Source organism: Oncorhynchus mykiss, chromosome 8 (genome assembly GCF_013265735.2).
Source record: "Oncorhynchus mykiss isolate Arlee chromosome 8, USDA_OmykA_1.1, whole genome shotgun sequence".
In the NCBI taxonomy this organism is placed as follows: Eukaryota; Metazoa; Chordata; class Actinopteri; order Salmoniformes; family Salmonidae; genus Oncorhynchus; species Oncorhynchus mykiss.
The window spans coordinates 63,188,230-63,206,800 of NC_048572.1; the positions used below are offsets into that span (position 1 = coordinate 63,188,230).

The 18,571-nt window shown below is 41.6% G+C and overlaps 1 protein-coding gene across 3 annotated transcripts; it reads left to right on the forward strand.

The window, feature by feature from the left end:
* Window positions 1-203: 203 nt before the first annotated feature.
* Window positions 204-18,017, forward strand: LOC118965541 (uncharacterized protein KIAA0040-like). Of its 3 annotated transcripts, XM_036985953.1 has the most exons (3): window positions 204-424; window positions 1,387-1,443; window positions 14,098-18,017. In XM_036985953.1, exon 3 carries the CDS (start codon window positions 14,657-14,659, stop codon window positions 14,975-14,977), a length of 321 nt encoding a protein of 106 aa, XP_036841848.1. In that variant the 5' UTR covers window positions 204-424; window positions 1,387-1,443; window positions 14,098-14,656; the 3' UTR covers window positions 14,978-18,017. The 3 variants fall into 3 exon arrangements, with proteins under 3 accessions (XP_036841848.1, XP_036841849.1, XP_036841847.1); XM_036985954.1 differs by lacking the exon at window positions 1,387-1,443; XM_036985952.1 differs by lacking the exons at window positions 204-424; window positions 1,387-1,443 and adding an exon at window positions 11,164-11,532.
* Window positions 18,018-18,571: the final 554 nt, after the last annotated feature.

Consider the following 18,571-nt stretch of genomic DNA (forward strand, 5'->3'; position numbering starts at 1 on the left):
ATACTGTATAAAGATGCCAACCATTAATGGGTCATGAGGCCCCTTCACCCCTCTTCATTTCCCTCCAGTCATCCCTCCAGTCATTTCACAGATCACTGGTTTGAATGTGATGAAAGGCGGCACTGTAAAACCAGCCCCAAGACTGGCTGAGCGGCTTGCATTGGCTTCACAACTGACTGAGCCCTGGAAGCAAATTGGGGCTGACAAGTGAATAGGAGGAGGTGCTGCTCCCCGTTGGACTGGGTAATAGTGCCGTAAACACGTTGGCTTAATTGAGAATTGAGGGAAGGAAATGGAATGATGCACAACATTGATACTTCTGACTTAGCTAACATTTAGTAAGCCAGTGGGGCTACTCAACATGAATGTTTGCAGGGCATGAAGAAGACTAGGGACAACTCCATTGGAGGCAGACAAATAAGAGGTAAGAATATTTGGCTGCATGGATTGCTGTCTCTCTCTTGCTTTTTCTCTTCTTGTAGGTCATGATTTACTCAGTGATCTAGTAAGTTTGTGTGCAAGGTGATGATATCATTAATTGAACTGATCACATGGAGTTGTAGTCCTAAACCTTTGATTGGACGGTATATAGTAGGAAACATCTTGTGATGTGGGGACATACTGTATTACACTTAGCCAATGTGTATGGGTTTTTGCATTAAAAATGAACTATATCTAGTATTAGAGTTAATGTTAGTCGCAGTCTATAGCTTTTCTTTTCTGTATCTCAATGTACTCTAGTACTTGATTAGAGACGGCGTCATTGCTTAACCAATAAGGCTCAGTCCTGATGATCATCTACTCTGACAGCTGTGCTTTTTGCATGTTGCATGATGTCTGCACAGTGGAGAGAGGAGAGGAAAGATCCAAGTCTAGAAGAAAGATCTAGAGCTTTAGTGGTGGTTTAGAACAGGCAGTTCATGTCAGGGTGCTGACCCACATACTTGATACAGTGGGGCAGCTTAAGTCAGCAACCACAGTGAGACCACATTGTTTTCTCTATTCCCCTCTTAAGAAGAAGGTGTAGTCAGCGAGGAGTGTGACCTGGCCGTGAGAATGTAGACTAGTTGGTCATGAACTGAACAGGTGTTTTGACCACGGTTGTAAAATTCCATCAAGTTTCTCAAAATAGCCCGATTTTCCAGAAATTTCAGTTGGAGGATTTTTGCCAAAGTTACCAGAATTTTTCAACTCTACCAGCAAATGACTGTAGGCTCATCAATAGCCATGATTACAAAGGCAAACTATGTTAGCATTTAATTATAAGACGGTCTTCATGTGGTCTTCATATGTTGATAAACAGTCCATGGAGAGGACCATGAAAGACTTAATAATTGCATGTGGAATGTACATTTTCTTGTCTGAATTGAGTCTCATTACATGCAGAGTGAAGAGACAACACAGGACAGAGAGCATCTGTGCATGAGACAACATGGCCAGAAGGTAAAGACCTACTCTGTAAAGTACAATCTTTTGTTAACTTCCCAGCCATGTAGAAATTGATGCTCACAGGTACCATCTGTGTAGAAATCCCTTCCTCCTTCCATCCATGGGTCTATTTGAACCCTTCCCTTTTGTCCAATTTATTAACATGTCACAGCATACACTGTATACTGTATACAATCACAAGACTGCCTCTTAAGGCTGTGGACTGGGCAAGCATTGTTAATGCTTTGCTTCTTCAGCTCCAAAGTAAGATGTGTTTTGTCCTGGAGACCTTAATTCTGATTTACGATTGGATGATCTCTCTCTACCCCTCTGGAGGGAGTCCAAGCAAGTGTTCATCGTTCTGCCTCAGAGCTCTGGGCCCAGTTGCATACAACATGTTAAATGTTTCCCTTAAGGATTTACTTGAATTAATAATTTCCCATTACCTAAGGGAATTGTTTAATGGCATTAGAGACCATCAAACATTAGGTAAGGGAATACTTAAGGGGCTTTCTCTCTGCATTGTTGGGAAGGGCCCTTAAGTAAGTATTTTACTGTTATTTGAACCTGTTGTTTACGAAGCATTTGATGAATACAAATGTATTTGATTTGATTTTACGGTAGTTTGAAGGCATGTACAGCAGAAATAATCTCAGGTTACCATGGACACGACCTGATTAACTGACTGAACATCTCCTCAAAGAGATCGCATTTATTTTGGAAGATCGTAAAATATAACTTTTACACTCAAGACAGGAGAAGCTAGAAGATAATGAAATTGTTATTTCAGTAACTTTTTTTTATTACTTTCTAGCATGTCAAGGTAACTAGCTAGCCAGCTAGCTTTGTAGCCATGGATTGTGCACCTTCCAATGTTTAGCTAAGTAGCCAGCTATCTATACACCTAGCTAGCTGGTTGATCAGCCTGGTCTCATAGACTAGTTGTAAACTAGTAAAAGTAAAGGTTGATGTTTTCCTTTTGCAACCAGGGCAGAGGAAAGCAACATTCCTTTCCACAAATGCGTTTTACATTGATATCCATACTGAATGAAGCACTTAAGGGACCTCATGGGCACCCATAACCTTTTCACTTAATTTAAGGGGGAAATTTATCTTAAAATGTTTGTACAACTGACTCAATGTTAAGGAAACGTTAAGTGAAAAGATAAGGCAAAAAAGCAGAATGAAGGCGGAGTCTTCGTTGAATAGCAATGGAGAGTGGGCATTCTATTAAACATAGCCATGTAAAGATATTCTAAGAATAGCCTAATTGATTTAAATTTTTACAATTTTATTTAACCTTTATTTATCCAGGTAGGCTAGTTGAGAACACGTTCTCATTTCTATCTGCGACCTGGCCAAGAGAAAACAAAGCAGTTTGACACATACAACAACACAGAGTTACACATGGAATAAACAAACATACAGTCAATAATACAGTACAAAAAAAAGTACATATACAGTGTGCGCAAATGAGGTAAGATGGGAGAGGTAAGGCAATAAAATAGACCATATAGCAATTAAACACTGGAGTGATAGATGTACAGAAGATGAATATGCAAGTAGAGATACTGGGGTGCAAAGGAGCAAAATAAATAAATAAACACAGTATGGGGATGAGGTTGTTGGATGGGCTATTTACAGATGGGCTATTTACAGATGGGCTGTGTACAGGTGCAATGATCTGTGAGCTGCTCTGACAGCTGGTTCTTGAAGTTAGTGAGGGAGATAAGAGTCTCCAGCTTCAGCAAATTTTGCAGTTCGTTCAAGTCTGGCAGCAGAGAACTGGAAGGAAAGGCGGCCAAAGGTGGAATTGGCTTTGGGGGTGACCAGTGAAATATACGTGCTGGAGCGTGTGCTGCGGGTGGGTGCTGCTATGGTGACCAGTGAACTGAGATAAGGCGGGGCTTTACCTAGCAAGACTTGTAGATGAGCTGGAGCCAGTAGGTTTGGCGACGATTATGAAGCGAGGGCCAGCCAACGAGAGCGTACAGGTCGCAGTGGTGGGTAGGATATGGGGCTTTGGTGACAAAACGGATGACTTGCTGTACATAGATCTCCCCTGAAACATGTATATTTGAGCCTTATACACTATATATACAAAAGTATGTGGAAATAAACAATATTTGAGGACAAATAAGAATCGTAGCTTACTGAGACGTTTTAGTTGTTCCTTAATTGGTATCATTGAAATACCTGTGGACAGAGAGAAAAATTCTAAATAGTGGATTCGCCTATTTCAGCCACACATGTTGCTGACAGGTGTATAAAATCGAGCACACAGGCATGCAATCTGCATAGACAAACATTGGCAGTAGAATGGCCTTACTTAAGAGCTCACTGACTTTCAACGTGGCACCGTCATGGGATGCTACCTTTCCAACTAGTCAGTTTATCAAATTTCTACCCTGCTAAAGCTGCCCCCGTCAACTGTAAATGCTGTTATTGTGAAGTGGAAACGTCTAGAAGAAACCATGGATTAGCCGTGAAGTGGTAGGCCACACAAGCTCACAGAACGGGTGCTGAAGCCCGTAACGCGTTGAAATCATCTGTCCGTGCTTGCAACACTCAATACCTAGTTCTAAACTGCCTCTGGGAGCAACGTCAGCACAATAACTGTTTGTAGGGAGCTTCATGAAATGGGTTTTCATGGCCGAGCAGCCGCACACAAGCCTAAGATCACCATGCGCAATACCAAGCATTGTGGTTTTAAAGCTCGCCGCCGTTGGACTCTGGAGCAGTGGAAACGGGTTCTCTGAAGTGATGAATCACGCTTCACCATCTGGCAGTACGACGGACAAATCTGTGTTTGGCGGATGCCAGGAGAATGCTACATGCCCCAATGTATAGTGCCAACTGTAAAGTTTGATGGAGGAGGAATAATGGTCTGGGGTTGTTTTTCATGGTTCGGGTTAGGCCACTTAGTTCCAGCGAAGCGAAATCTTAACACTACAGCATACAATGACATTCTAGACGATTCTGTGCTTCCAACTTTGTGGTAACAGTTTGGGGAAGGCCCTTTCCTGTTTCAGCACAGAGCCCTGACCTCAACCCCAATGAACACCTTTGGTATGAATTGGAACGTCAACTGCGAGCCAGGCCTAATCGCCCAACATCCCTGATTTATTGAATGAGGAAATCATTTTATAAAGATAAAAGTATTTGGATGTAATGTTGAAAAAGCCAAGCCTGCACACCCAGGAGCTCTCCAGATGTAGGGTTGATCACATGTTAGCAACATGTGACTACCAGTGCAGTTCTATGTGGGGGGGGCTAAGTGCCTTGATCAAAGGCACAACGGCAGGAGGTGGTAGGTCTACATGGGATCAAACACAGCAGATTTCCAGTGTAAATAGTGCTTACCTTGTCATGAAGGCTATCATGATAGTCATGGAATTTGGCTAAAAGTCATGGAGAAGTCATTAAAAATGTAACTGTGTTTAAACCATTTTAACAGCAAATAATCAGAGGTCTCTATAGTATAATGTCATTTGTGAATGTAGTCTAATAGACCGACTTGGAAGACATCCACTCCTGCACTTTTTACAACCCAAGTCAAGCACTGATGATGGAAAGCACTATGTTTCACCTCTGTTAGGGGAAGGGGGATACCTAGTCAGTTGAAGGCCTTCAACTGAAATGTGTCTTCACATTTAACACAACCACTCTGAATCAGAGAGGTGCAGGGGGCTGCCTTAAATCAACATCCATGTCTTTAGCACCCAGGGAACTGCCTTGCTCAGGGGTACAACAACATTTTTTTTCCTAGTCAGCTCGGGGATTTGATCCAGCAACCTTTCAGTTACTGGCCCAATGCTTCAACCACTAGGCTACCTGCCACTTACGGTTCCTTCTTTACTTCATTTTTGCATTGATGATCGAATCATAATCAAAATCATGCTGTGTAGCATGTGCCTCCAGACTCCAGACTAGCTCGGAGCTATAGCTCATATTTGTTATGTTTGTCTTATTTCAAGAGAGCTCATTGCTCATGAAGTATTTTAGGCCAGGAAAGAACATGAGGTCAACCCACTGCCTGGTGGGAAACTCTCTACAATGTGTCTGTTCTTTTAGACAAGGGGGGAAATGTGCTTGTTATCATAAGACGCCTGAATTACAAATTTAGAAAACATCTAGTTAGAAATGTTGTGGCAGGTTTCCTTATGGGAACTGTATAGATTATTACCAGCAATTAAATGATTGCTTATTTGAGTTGCATATAATGATTGACTAATGACAGTTACGTGGAAAATGGATGTCAGTGGCATTCATAATACAAAAGAGATCCGACATTAACCAAGCCTCTCAAATTAAGAAAAAATACTGGAGACTGGATTGTGTTTATTGGACAGAAAATGAACATGAAAGGTGTTTTCTTCTTCATGACAGTGTGGGACATTACACTGAACCAAAATATAAATGCAACATGTAAAGTGTTGGGCCCATGTTTCATGAGATGAAATATAAAATCCCAGAAAGGTTCCAAACGCACAAAAGGCTTATTTCTCTCAAATGTTGTGCACCAATGTGTTTATATCCCGGTTAGTGAACATTTCTCCTTTGCCAAGATAATCCATCCACCAGACAGGTGTGGCATATCAAGAAGCTGATTAAACCGCATGATTACACAGGTGCAACTTGTGCTGGGGACAGTAAAAGGCCACTTTAAAGTGTTTAGTTTTGTCTCACAACACAATACCACAGATGTCTCCAGTTTTTAGGGAGAGTGCAATTGGCATGCTGACTGCAGGAATGTCCACCAGAGCAGTTGCCAGAGAATTGAATGTTAATTTCTCTACGATAAACTGCATCCAACGTTGTTTTAGAGAATTTGGCAGTACGTCCAACCGGCCTCACAACCGCAACCGTATTTCTGTCTGTAATAAAGCACTTATGTATTCTGATTGGCTGCGCCTGGCTGCCAAGTGAGTGGGCCTAAGCCCTCCCATTCTCACCCATGGCTGCAGCCCTGCCCAGTCATGTGAAATCCATAGATTAGGGATTAATTCATTTATTTCAATTGACTGATTTCCTTATATGAACTGTAACTCATCAAAATCTTTGAAATTGTTGCATGTTGCGTTTATACTTTTGTTCAGTATACATTGAACTTGCAGCTCATTGTGAATACAATAATGTAGCTAACTATTACTTGAAAAATAACAATTTTACGCACTTCTTTATCAGTTTCTGTGGAATTTCTTCCTCTCTGTGTACAGACCACATAGTGATACTGGGTAACTTATTGAGAAATTGAGAAATGCAACAGACAGAAAAACAGGAAGTCTATTCACAGTGTTCTAAGTAATCTCATGACTACACAAGTTCATGACTCGGTCTTTGTTGCTTTCCTCCTGAAACTGCCAATCAGACACTTCTATTTATACTGTAGATGTTGTCTGATTTACTTCACTGTATGTACCAGGCAGTATACCCTTGTAGTGAACAAATGGGAATAACAATGCAAAACATTGGTAGAGTCTATTAATCCATGTTTGGACAGGTACATTCTTAATTCTGCCTTTTAAAAGACTTGACTAAGGGGATCGAAGACATGAGTCATTTGGGAATAACCAACTGGTTCATACAGTGTGTCCAATATATCATGTGGTCAAATGTACCTCGACCTTTGGCCTGGAATTAATTGGCTACTTATTGATGTACTTTCAAAATCAATCATCTCTTCAACATCTATCTGATATTACAGATGTAGTCAAATACATTTTGTCCAGTGGCATTAACACAGCTGTATATTGGACCAGTCCGTCAGAAAGTGGATTGGAAAGTACCTAAACAAGGCCTTTGTTTCCATCAGAGCAAATAACTACTTATTTTACTATGCCATTACTGAAAAGGGGGGAGAGGTACTTCCATATATAGAATAATCCCCATCAACTCCACTTTGTGTGCTCCTCAGATCCTTCCTACTGTTTTCATAGCACTGGGCCGAAACATTTTACAGGAGTGACTCATGGCCTGTTTTGCTTTTGGGACTGGTTAGCAACGGAGTGGCCTAGCCTATTTTTGGCATCCTGTCAGATTCCAATACAGTCCTCCTGGTTTACTTTTCATTAGCACACAAGCTCATAAGCTGTGCGGCGTAATGTTTAATGCAGCTATGTAGTGCAACATCTAGCCTCTCCCTAAATATCCAATAAGATTAGGAGACATACTAGGTTGATATACTAGCACAAACAGTTGAAGTTACATACACCTTAGCCAAGTACATTTATACTCCGTTTTTTTAATTCCTGACATTTAATCCTAGGAAAAATTCCCTGTTTTAGGACAGTTAGGATGACCACTTTATTTTAAGAATGTGAAATGTCAGAATAAAAGCAGAGAGAATGATTTATTTCAGATTTGATTTCTTTCATCACATTCCCAGTGGGTCAGAAGTTTACATAAACTCAATCAGTATTTGGTAACATTGCCATTAAATTGTTTAACTTGGGTCAAACGTGTCAGATAGCCTTCCACAAGCTTCACACAATAAGTTGGGTGAAATTTGTCCCATTCCTCCTTTCAGAGCTGGTGTAACTGAGTCAGGTTTGTAGGCCTCCTTGCTCGCACACGCTTTTTCAGTTCTGCCCACACATTTTCTATGAGATTGAGGTGAGGGCTTTGCGACGACTCCAATACCTTGACTTTGTTGTCCTTAAGCCATTTTGCCACAACTTCGGAAGTACAGTGGGGCAAAAAAGTGTTTAGTCAGCCACCAATTGTGCAAGTTCTGTAATTTTCATCATAGGTACACTTCAACTATGACAGACAAAATGAGAATAAAAATCCAGAAAATCACATTGTAGGATTGTTAATGAATTTATTTGCAAATTATGGTGGAAAATAAGTATTTGGTCAATAACAAAAGTTTATCTCAATACTTTGTTATATACCCTTTGTTGGCAATGACAGAGGTCAAACGTTTTCTGTAAGTCTTCACAAGGTTTTCACACACTGTTGCTGGTATTTTGGCCCATTCCTCCATGCAGATCTCCTCTAGAGCAGTGATGTTTTGGGGCTGTTGCTGGGCAACATGGACTTTCAACTCCCTCCAAAGATTTTCTATGGGGTTGAGATCTGGAGACTGGCTAGGCCACTCCAGGACCTTGAAATGCTTCTTACGAAGCCACTCCTTTGTTGCCCGGGCGGTGTGTTTGGGATCATTGTCATGCTGAAAGACCCAGCCACGTTTCATCTTCAATGCCCTTGCTGATGAGGTTTTCACTCAAAATCTCACGATACATGGCCCCATTCATTCTTTCCTTTACACGGATCAGTCGTCCTGGTCCCTTTGCAGAAAAACAGCCCCAAAGCATGATGTTTCCACCCCCATGCTTCACAGTAGATATGGTGTTCTTTGGATGCAACTCAGCATTCTTTGTCCTCCAAACACGGCGAGTTGAGTTTTTACCAAAAAGTTATATTTTGGTTTCATCTGACCATATGACATTCTTCCAATCTTCTTCTGGATCATCCAAATGCTCTCTAGCAAACTTCAGACGGGCCTTGACATGTACTGGCTTAAGCAGGGGGACACGTCTGGCACTGCAGGATTTGAGTCCTTGGCGGCGTAGTGTGTTACTTTGGTCCCAGCTCTCTGCAGGTCATTCACTAGGTCCCCCTGTGTGGTTCTGGGATTTTTGCTCACCGTTCTTGTGATCATTTTGACCCCACGGGGTGAGATCTTGCGTGGAGCCCCAGGTCGAGGGAGATTATCAGTGGTCTTGTATGTCTTCCATTTCCTAATAATTGCTCCCACAGTTGATTTCTTCAAACCAAGCTGCTTACCTATTGCAGATTCAGTCTTCCCAGCCTGGTGCAGGTCTACAATTTTGTTTCTGGTGTCCTTTGACAGCTCTTTGGTCTTGGCCATAGTGGAGTTTGGAGTGTGACTGTTTGAGGTTGTGGACAGGTGTCTTTTATACTGATAACAAGTTCAAACAGGTGCCATTAATACAGGTAATTAGTGGAGGACAGAGGAGCCTCTTAAAGAAGAAGTTACAGGTCTGTGAGAGCCAGAAATCTTGCTTGTTTGTAGGTGACCACATACTTATTTTCCACCATAATTTGCAAATAAATTCATTAAAAATCATTTCATTTTTTTTCTCATTTTGTCTGTCATAGTTTAAGTGTACCTATGATGAAAATTACAAGCCTCTCTCATCTTTTTAAGTGGGAGAACTTGCACAATTGGTGGCTGACTAAATACTTTTTTGCCCCACTGTATGCTTGGGGTCATTGTCCATTTGGAAGACGAACCTTGGGAGCAATTTTGGCTGATTTCTTTTGATTTTCACCTGATGTCAGGTAGGCCTTGAAATACATCCACAGGTACACCTCCAACTGACTCAATTTATGTCAATTAGCTTATCAGAAGCTTCTAAAGCCATGACATCATTTTCTGGAATTTTCCAAGCTGTTTAAAGGCACAGTCAACTTAGTGTATGTAAACTTCTGACCCACTGGAATTGTGATACAGTGAATTTAAGTGAATTATAAGTCTGTAAACAATTGTTGTAAAAATTCCTTGTGTCATGCACAAAGTAGATGTCCTAACAGACTTGTGTGGAGTGGTTGAAAAACGAGTTTTAATGACTCCAACCTAAGTGTATGTAAACTTCCGACTTCAACTGTAAAGGGGATCATAGTTTTAAGAGTTGAATGTGGTGGTGCTTATCCAACTATCTCTAAATCCTGATGTCTACCCTGCTTACAGTTATTGTACCTCTTTACTCTCCACACCCTACGATCCAGTCAACACCCCCTCAATGTGATGTATGACAGTATAGCCGACAGACAAGGAACTGGGCGTAGATTATGACATTAAATACCACTTAAAATCATGGCTTGGAGAAAACAGAATAAAGCTCACCTTCTAGTATAGAATCGTTGGAATACTATGGTCATGAAACACAGATACTCGTGTGGCCAGCATATTCAAGGATCAGTACGAGGTTGAAAAAATACGATACCCTTTTTGGTGTCAGTCAGAGCACCTATTTGGTTCCGAAGAGCACCTTTCAGTGGGTCATTTCCCTCCTGTTCCTCATCACTTTCTGTGAATTACTGTACAGGAGAGAGAGTCAAAGTGTGTATGTTTTCTGATATGACAGTCTCTTACCAGGAAGTGCCTCCTGTTTGCTATAGCCATGGATAATACATTTTTTGAACCTTTATTTTACTAGGCAAACAGAACCAATACTTATTTACAGTGATGGCCTACACCTGCCAAACCCTCCCCAAACTAGGATGATGCTGGGCCAATTGTGTGCGCCCTATGGGACTCCCAATCTCAGTCCGGTTGTGATACAGCCCGGGATCAAACCCAGGTCTGTAGTGACACCTCTAGCACTGGGATGCAGTGGCTTAGTCCGCTGCGCCACTCAGGATCCTGAAAGGAAATGGTTGAGGTCCATTCTCCTCGCAACCAGGGTCACATGACCTCTCACAACTTTCTACAGAACAGTCACACATCCGTGCATCTCTCTCTCTCTGCTTCACCTGATTCCCTGTTCTGTCCACACCCTGAGCATACAGGACACAAACACGCACACACACACTTTCATTTCCTCTTTCCAATTAAAGTTAGTGAGGTGGGGCTGAAAAGGGTGAGGTGTTTTGGTTATTTTTAGATCGCCCTTCATAATTATGTTCTGGTACAGTGTTCAAACACTCTGAAGTCGGCAGCTCTTTTGAAAAACTGTTAAAAAACTGCAGACAAATCAAATGAATTATGACCAGCGAGACTCTCTCTCTCTCTCTCTCTCTCTCTGACATCACTGGGAACTTGTGTGTATAAAGTAAACACAAGAATGCAGCGCGTCAGGCAAGGGAGTGTGAGCACAGACAGAGGGCCCTTTCTTACACAGGGTGGGCAGGGCAGGGAGAAGTGACTCTGCCCTGAGAGAGTGACACACACAGGGAGAGAGGAAGAGAGAGAGAGGCAGAAAGAGCGTAATTCAATACAGACCAAGTATGGGGCAAAATTGAGAGCTTAGAGTATATCAACAAAAAGCAGCAGCAGATATTGAAGAGGATATACAAGGAAGAGGAAAGGAGGAAGAGGAGCTTTACTGGCCTGGACTTCTAAAGTGTTTGCCGGTAAGGTTTACATTTCAAAAGACCTTAAAAGCTCTTGATCTTATTTGGTTCAGTACCTGTGATTCGGGAGCCAATGAATATACCTGTAATACTATGTGTGAACTGGAAATCTGTTGTTTTGGAAAGTCCCTTCCATCACCCCTCCATGGTCTTTATTCATAGATACATATATTATGTACATATCTACCTCAGTTACTTCATACCCCTGCACATTGACTCAGTACTGGTACCTCATGTATATAGCCAAGTTATCATTAATCATTGTGTATTTATTATTACATGTTATTCCTTTTCTATATATATTTATTTCTCTCAGCATTGTTGGGAAGGACCCATACGTAAGCATTTCCCTGTTAGTCTACGCCTGTTGTTTACGAAGCATGTGACAAATAAAATTGGATTCGATTTGATCAGTTCAACAGGTACTGTGACATACCAGATGATACTTTTCTGTTCAGTCACTACTCAGTGCCATTCTACAGCTTGACTCTTTTAAGTAACGTAAACCTCATCTTAAATATAGTCTTGGGCGTTGAGCCTTGTACAGTTTTGGTGACGGTTCAAACCTAAGGTTCACCATAAGATCTTGTCATGCTCTCTCCCTCCTCCACCACTTACACTATTTCACTCCCACTGACTCAGAGGTTACCTTTCAGCATGAGCTGTAAAGCATTAAGACAATGCCCTGTCTTATACTGTGAGGCGATATGATAATGTTTGCATTTGTATGTTGTATTTATTATGGCTCCCCATGAGGTGCTGCTTAGGCACCAGCTACTCTTCCTGGGGTACGGCAATATCAAGGCAGTTATACAATTTGACAATCATTACAATACATTCACAACAGATTTCACAACACAATAAGTGTGTGCCCTCAGGCCACTACTCTAGTACCACATATCTATAACACAAAATCCATGTATGTATAGTGCGTATGTTATCGTGTGTGCATGCATGTGTCTGTGCCTGTGTTTGTCTCATCACAGTCCCAACTGTTCCCATAAAAAATATTCCATCTTGTGTTTCTTACCATGACACCGTGATGTTGAGTAAAGATGTGAATTGGGTACACTCTTACGCATGACTTTCCGTGTCTCTAAACTATTGACTGTCCCTGCACAAGAATGTTGATTGTCTCACATTAATAAGAGGATAAAAATGTCAAATCACACATTTCAAGTTTGTGTTGACGAGTCAAAAGGGTTTTGCAGCAAATGATTGCCTTGGGCCATTCCTGTGTGCTCTTGTATTGCCTTCTGTCATTCCGGCTTTTAGGTTGGGCAGAGCAGGGTCTCAAGCTTCCTAAATAGCTGTAGCTTATGCATGCAGTCATAACAGTTTCTGCCCCATCCTGGCTTTGTGTTGCCACTGAAAGTATATTTCTGTTTACCGCTGATCCTAGGCCAAGACAATGTTAGGTAATTATGTTACATTGTTGTTATTTTACATGAATTTTACAGCCTGGCCAGGTTACAACGTAGATAATATGATGTCATGATCGATGAAATGGGGATGTTGGAGTGAAGAATAAGACGTCAATATCGTTTCTCCCCATTAAAAGCATTGAGTTTGAATGAATTATTTTAATTGCCAATGTATTTTTGAAAACTAGTCTCTAAGGTCTTCACAGCCTCTGTAAGTACATGTGGAGTGCCCTACAAAAGACCTGTGACCATTTTGAACTTTGGTGAGGAAAACGTTCTCACACCTTGCTAGGAAATGCTAATGAGTCATAGTGCAACTCTTTTATTTCAGTCAACACGTCTTCCTATGTGTGATCATTTAGTGGGCTGCATGTCTCAACATCAGGCTCAACTTCATCAAACACGAAATGCAAAGGCCTTCATACATGAATAATGGATGGGCTTACATTTAATGGATTTGGTGAACAAATTTGTTTAGAGGAAATGGGACCTTAATGTTGACAAACTGCAAGTAAATACAGCCTTCTTACTTCAACGCTACAAAATAGCAGCAGCGCACTGTTTCCTGTTGAGTGATGCGGGAACGGAAGGGAAACTGACTATGGGTAAACCGATTTCACCTATGGGCTGTGAGACATAAAACATAATGCACAGCCTATTTGCAGTTCAGTTGCAGTCAGATACACTTGGCTTAGAATGTGAAGCAGGCAATAGAGGACAGAGGAAAAACCTGGCCAACATTTTAACATCCATAATCCTAGTCACCGTAAACCTATAAACTAGAGACAGCTACCATTTGACCTCCTGGCTAGCCATAAAGGTTAGCGTTCATCCAAGTTGCAGTGGAATGCTACAATCAGTTAATGTTAAAGTCAAAACCATCAAAGCTAGGTTCTGTCCATCATTGCCAATCCCCTCAGAGCTCTATTAGCCGGTACATTTAAATTAGTCCAGAACGAGTGCATTTCCCTCTATGGTGCAATCAGGCAGCCAGAGCCATGACTTTCTCCTCCAACTTTAATGAGAGTAAAGCTGAATAATATACTTGAGCAGGAGAGGGAAGAGGGGGAAGAGAGCGAAGAGGCACCAGGGGGACTGGAGTTCATTCTGCTCACCTTCTTCTCTCTATTTCTCTCCGCAGAAAATCTCTCAGAGCCAGAGGAGAATGGATTAAAATAGACAGGAGACTTCAGAGGACCTGAGGTAGAATCCCCAAATCCCAAAAGAGGGACACAAACAAACTACTCTGAGAGGCAGACTCCATAGACCTTCCCATCGCAGCAAGGAAAGATCGGAATCATTACAGAAACTGAAGGATTTCAAAGGAAAACGTCCATCTCTCATAAAACAATTAATCTTTGGTCTTCAAACTTTCTTAAATAATGCTTTGGTCTTTAAACCCCCAGACAAGGCACTTAAGGAAGGAGGGGAGGATAAAGAGATTCTCCCTGCATCAATGAATTTTCCAGTCTCTTGCTATCCCCCCTTGGCATGTGCTACTATATCAGCAACATCTTCACTATCAAGAGTTCACAAGCACTAGTTCAGGGTCAAATCACCATAGAAACAATCCCCTTCCTGGTAACAGCAACACCCTTGACTGACTAATTCAATAATCTATCCTTGTTTGCTATTGTGGTTGGCTTCTTCAATAGATGACCCTCAAAAGGAGTTGCTAAGACACTCACTGTCAGTGAACCATGAAGGAAGACATCTTGGATTTTTTCAGTAACTTGTGGAAGGTGGCCACCACCAAGCATGACCAGGGGATCTACAATACAGTCTGCCTGGTGGTGCTGCTAGCCCTGCCTATGGTGGTGCTCTTCACTTCTCTGGTGGTGTGCTGCCACTGCTGCTGCTGTCGCCGGGCCAACTCCACTGGTTGCTGCGGAGACAGCCCAAGTTCAGACACAGCAAAATCAGACAAAAAGAAGAAGAAGAGTCCCAAAAATGAGGACTTGTGGATCTCGGTCAAAACAGGACCTATGACACAAGACAGGGTTGCCCTGACGATGGTGTAGTAGTCGTGACTGATGTTCAGATAAGGTTGAATTATTTTGTATTTATATGAAGCTCTTTTTTACTGCAATGTACAGGTACATAATGCCGGGCAAGGCCAGCCTTAGCCTTTTAAAGGCCCTAAGCGATATTTGTTTTTAAGTTTTAAAGTTAATTTCCTGCAATTCTACACATTTTGCAATGGGGTGTACAGAAAATGTTGAAGTTTTAAATCACCTTTTCCCAGTTCTACACATTTTGCCATGGCGCAGAAAGAACTTTTGCAATTTTATAACAAATTTCATGCCATTCTACACATTTTGCCATGGGGTAGAGATACATTTTTTGACCGTTTGAAAGCAACTTTCCTGCAATTCAACATATTTTGCCATGATTTAATGATACCGGAGTGACAGTGACGAACAAAATCAACGAGGGCCCCATGGAGGTCAGGGCCCCTAGGCACGTGAACTGCGTGCCCAGTCGGTATTCAGCCATGATTATGCCTGGAGCCGGCACTGGTGTTCAATATGCTTCATAGAAACTCTTGAAAGAGACTAAAAGAGCCAATAATATGTGATTGATTGTGTGTGTGCGTGCATGCATATGTGTGCCTGTGCATATGCACGTACGTGTTACTCTCAAACTCAACTCTGTACCTTGAAGCTAGTTCCACAGCATTTTTTTTATTGTTTCCTTCGAATCACAGACTGATTTAGACCTGAGACACCAGGTGTGTGCAATTACCTATCAGGTAGAACAGAAAACCAGCAGGCTCCAGACCTCAAAGGGTAAGAGTTGAATACCCCTGTGTTAGAGTGTGCACTCAACCAGAAGGTTGAGGACTGCTTTTTATTTCCAATGCTGGAGGCCAGCAATCTAGCATTGTGATTCGGTTAGAAAGATCATGTTTTTTATAGGTTAGACCATTTCAAGTTCAAAGCACTTGCAGTTATTGCACTTACAATGTGAACAATGTGAACTTATGTAACTACTTTGAAATCTTTTGCTGTATTTGCTATATCCACTAAATGGAGATCTCAATTCCATTCATGAGTTGACCATCAATCGCTGAATTGAATAGAACAAAGTGAAGCACTGAGATCTTTCATTTACATCACCGTAGAGTATGCTGAAGCTCAGTATTGTTGATGAATGAGTGTTTCTACCCAACAGTTCCATGTGTTACGTTACCTTATGCTCAGATTGCCATGTGTACTGTCTTGCACTGTCCCTATTGGTTCATAAAATCATTATGCGTTATTATTATTATCTCCAGGCTCTCAGACTTTGGGGTGCTAAGTGGATCCTTCTTACATCTTTATCCCTCAGTGCCAATAGCCATCATTTCACATGTAGTGATATTTACTGGCATATCATAGTTGAGGTACTATGCCATCATTCAGTATTTTCTACACCATTGTGTTGATAAAATATAAGTTGTGTGCATATGGGGCATTGTGTGCAAAATGCACACATTTTGGGGCGGCAGGTAGCCTAGAGGTTAGAGTGTTGGGCCAGTAGCCGAAAGGTTGCTAGATCAAATCCCTGACCTGACAAGGTAGAAATATGTTGTTCTGCCCCTGAACAAGGCAGTTAACCCACTGTTCCTAGGCTGTCATTGTAAATAAGAGTTTGTTCTTAACTGACTTGCCTAGTTAAATAAAATAAAAATGTATGCAAATAGAAGTTTATAATTGATTTACAAATCCGGTGACAAATCAGTTTCATTTGTTATTTTTTTATTATCCCTGTTTTCAGATCCTTATTTTGTGCCTAATAGGCTTCTCTATTAGTTATTCACTAAACTTTGATCGAGACAAATTATGCATTAGAACATACAGGTAACTGACAAAATAAAGGAAACACCAACATAAATAGGGCGTTGGGTCACCACAAGCAGCAAGAACAGTTTCAAGGTGCTGTGGCATAGATTCTACAGTCTGGAACTCCACTGGAGGGACACAACACCGTTTTCCCACAATAAATTCCATAATTTGGTGTTTTGTTCATGGTGGTGGAAAACTCTGTCTCAGGCATGATCTGGTGAATGAGGCATGCATGCATGCACACACACACACACGCACGCACGCACGCACGCACGCACACACACACACACACACACACACACACACACACACACACACACACACACACACACACACACACACACACACACACACACACACACACACACACACACACACACTTTAAACCCCCCTAAGCTCCTTTGAGACCCCTCTTTCAAAGTTAATGAGATTTCTTCTTCTAGTCATGCCAAAACAATGGGAAACTGGGCATTTTACATATGACCCTAAGCATGATGGGATGTTAACTGCTTAATTAACTCAGGAACCACACCTGCGTAAAAGTACTTGCTTTCAATATAATTGGTATCACTCATACAGGGCTATATTCAATCAGATCCACTTTAGCCGACATCCAGATAGCGGTTGTTTTGACGTGTCAGAGGTGTGTTACAGCTGTCAAATCCACAAGCGGCTCCTGGCATTATAGCCTACCTAAAGGGGACATTTCCATTGACTGCACGGAGTCGCATTAAGATAAATCTCCTGCAGCCTTGTTTACAGGTTTGAACACTGGAATGTGAGATGTAATCTACACCTCGATTAGTCTGATAGAAATCCTCATTACTTTAATGATTTTTTGTATTATTTCTGTATAGCCTTCACTCTCGTTTTGAACTTTTAATGCAAGGGTGATTGATGGGTTACAATGAGCAAGAACAGCTGCTCTCCAATTTGACAGCTCCAACACAGTTACACCTTCGACACCGCCAGAACATCAGTTATGAGGGTGGCGGCTACCGCCAGTTAATGCTTGATCTGATTGAGTCTAGGCCTTACTCAAGTGTTTCCTTTATTTTGTCAGGTACCTATATATTCTGTCTGTTTGTCATCACACAAGAAATCGCTGAGGTGATACATTTTCGAGTTATGAGCTCAGGCCACACTGGCGGCTGCATGAATCATTTATCCTGTCATTTGATTTTACAAAACAGCTGGAGAAAAGAGGGACAAAATAAAGTATTTTTGTAGCTTTGTTGATTCTTTGTTGGTGGGTTCATGTGTGGTTCACAATAGATGTGTTTCTGTTATCTTGTTTGTTGCATAAATTGACTTAATCCCTAGAGAACTTGGGCAAATGTATCATAATTTAATCTGATATTTGGTAACCAACATAAAGCATTAGCATCCACACACTCTGGATGTTTGTTGTTATTTCAAACTGATATGTAGTGATAGTCTGGTTCTGGAGCAGTGACTAGCCAATTCTATGTGTCGAGATAATGATTTGGGGGTTTCCTACTCTCTGTCAGACATGCCGTGTTGCTGAGTCCTACAGCTCTGACAGGCCCAGACATTCAGAGGCAGAGCACAGACATGCAGTGGAAAGTCTATGTGGGCTGATGGCAGTTTGTCTGCCATGACACAACCCACCAACCCCAGCAGTACTCCACTTCTAAACAAACAAGTCTTGTTTGAATACTACACTACCACTCATGGAAAAATGACATCAACCCTTCCCTTAGCCTCACACACACTTCAATGGAGATTCAGCCTATGCTCATGGGTAGGTACTCTGTTGTATGAAAG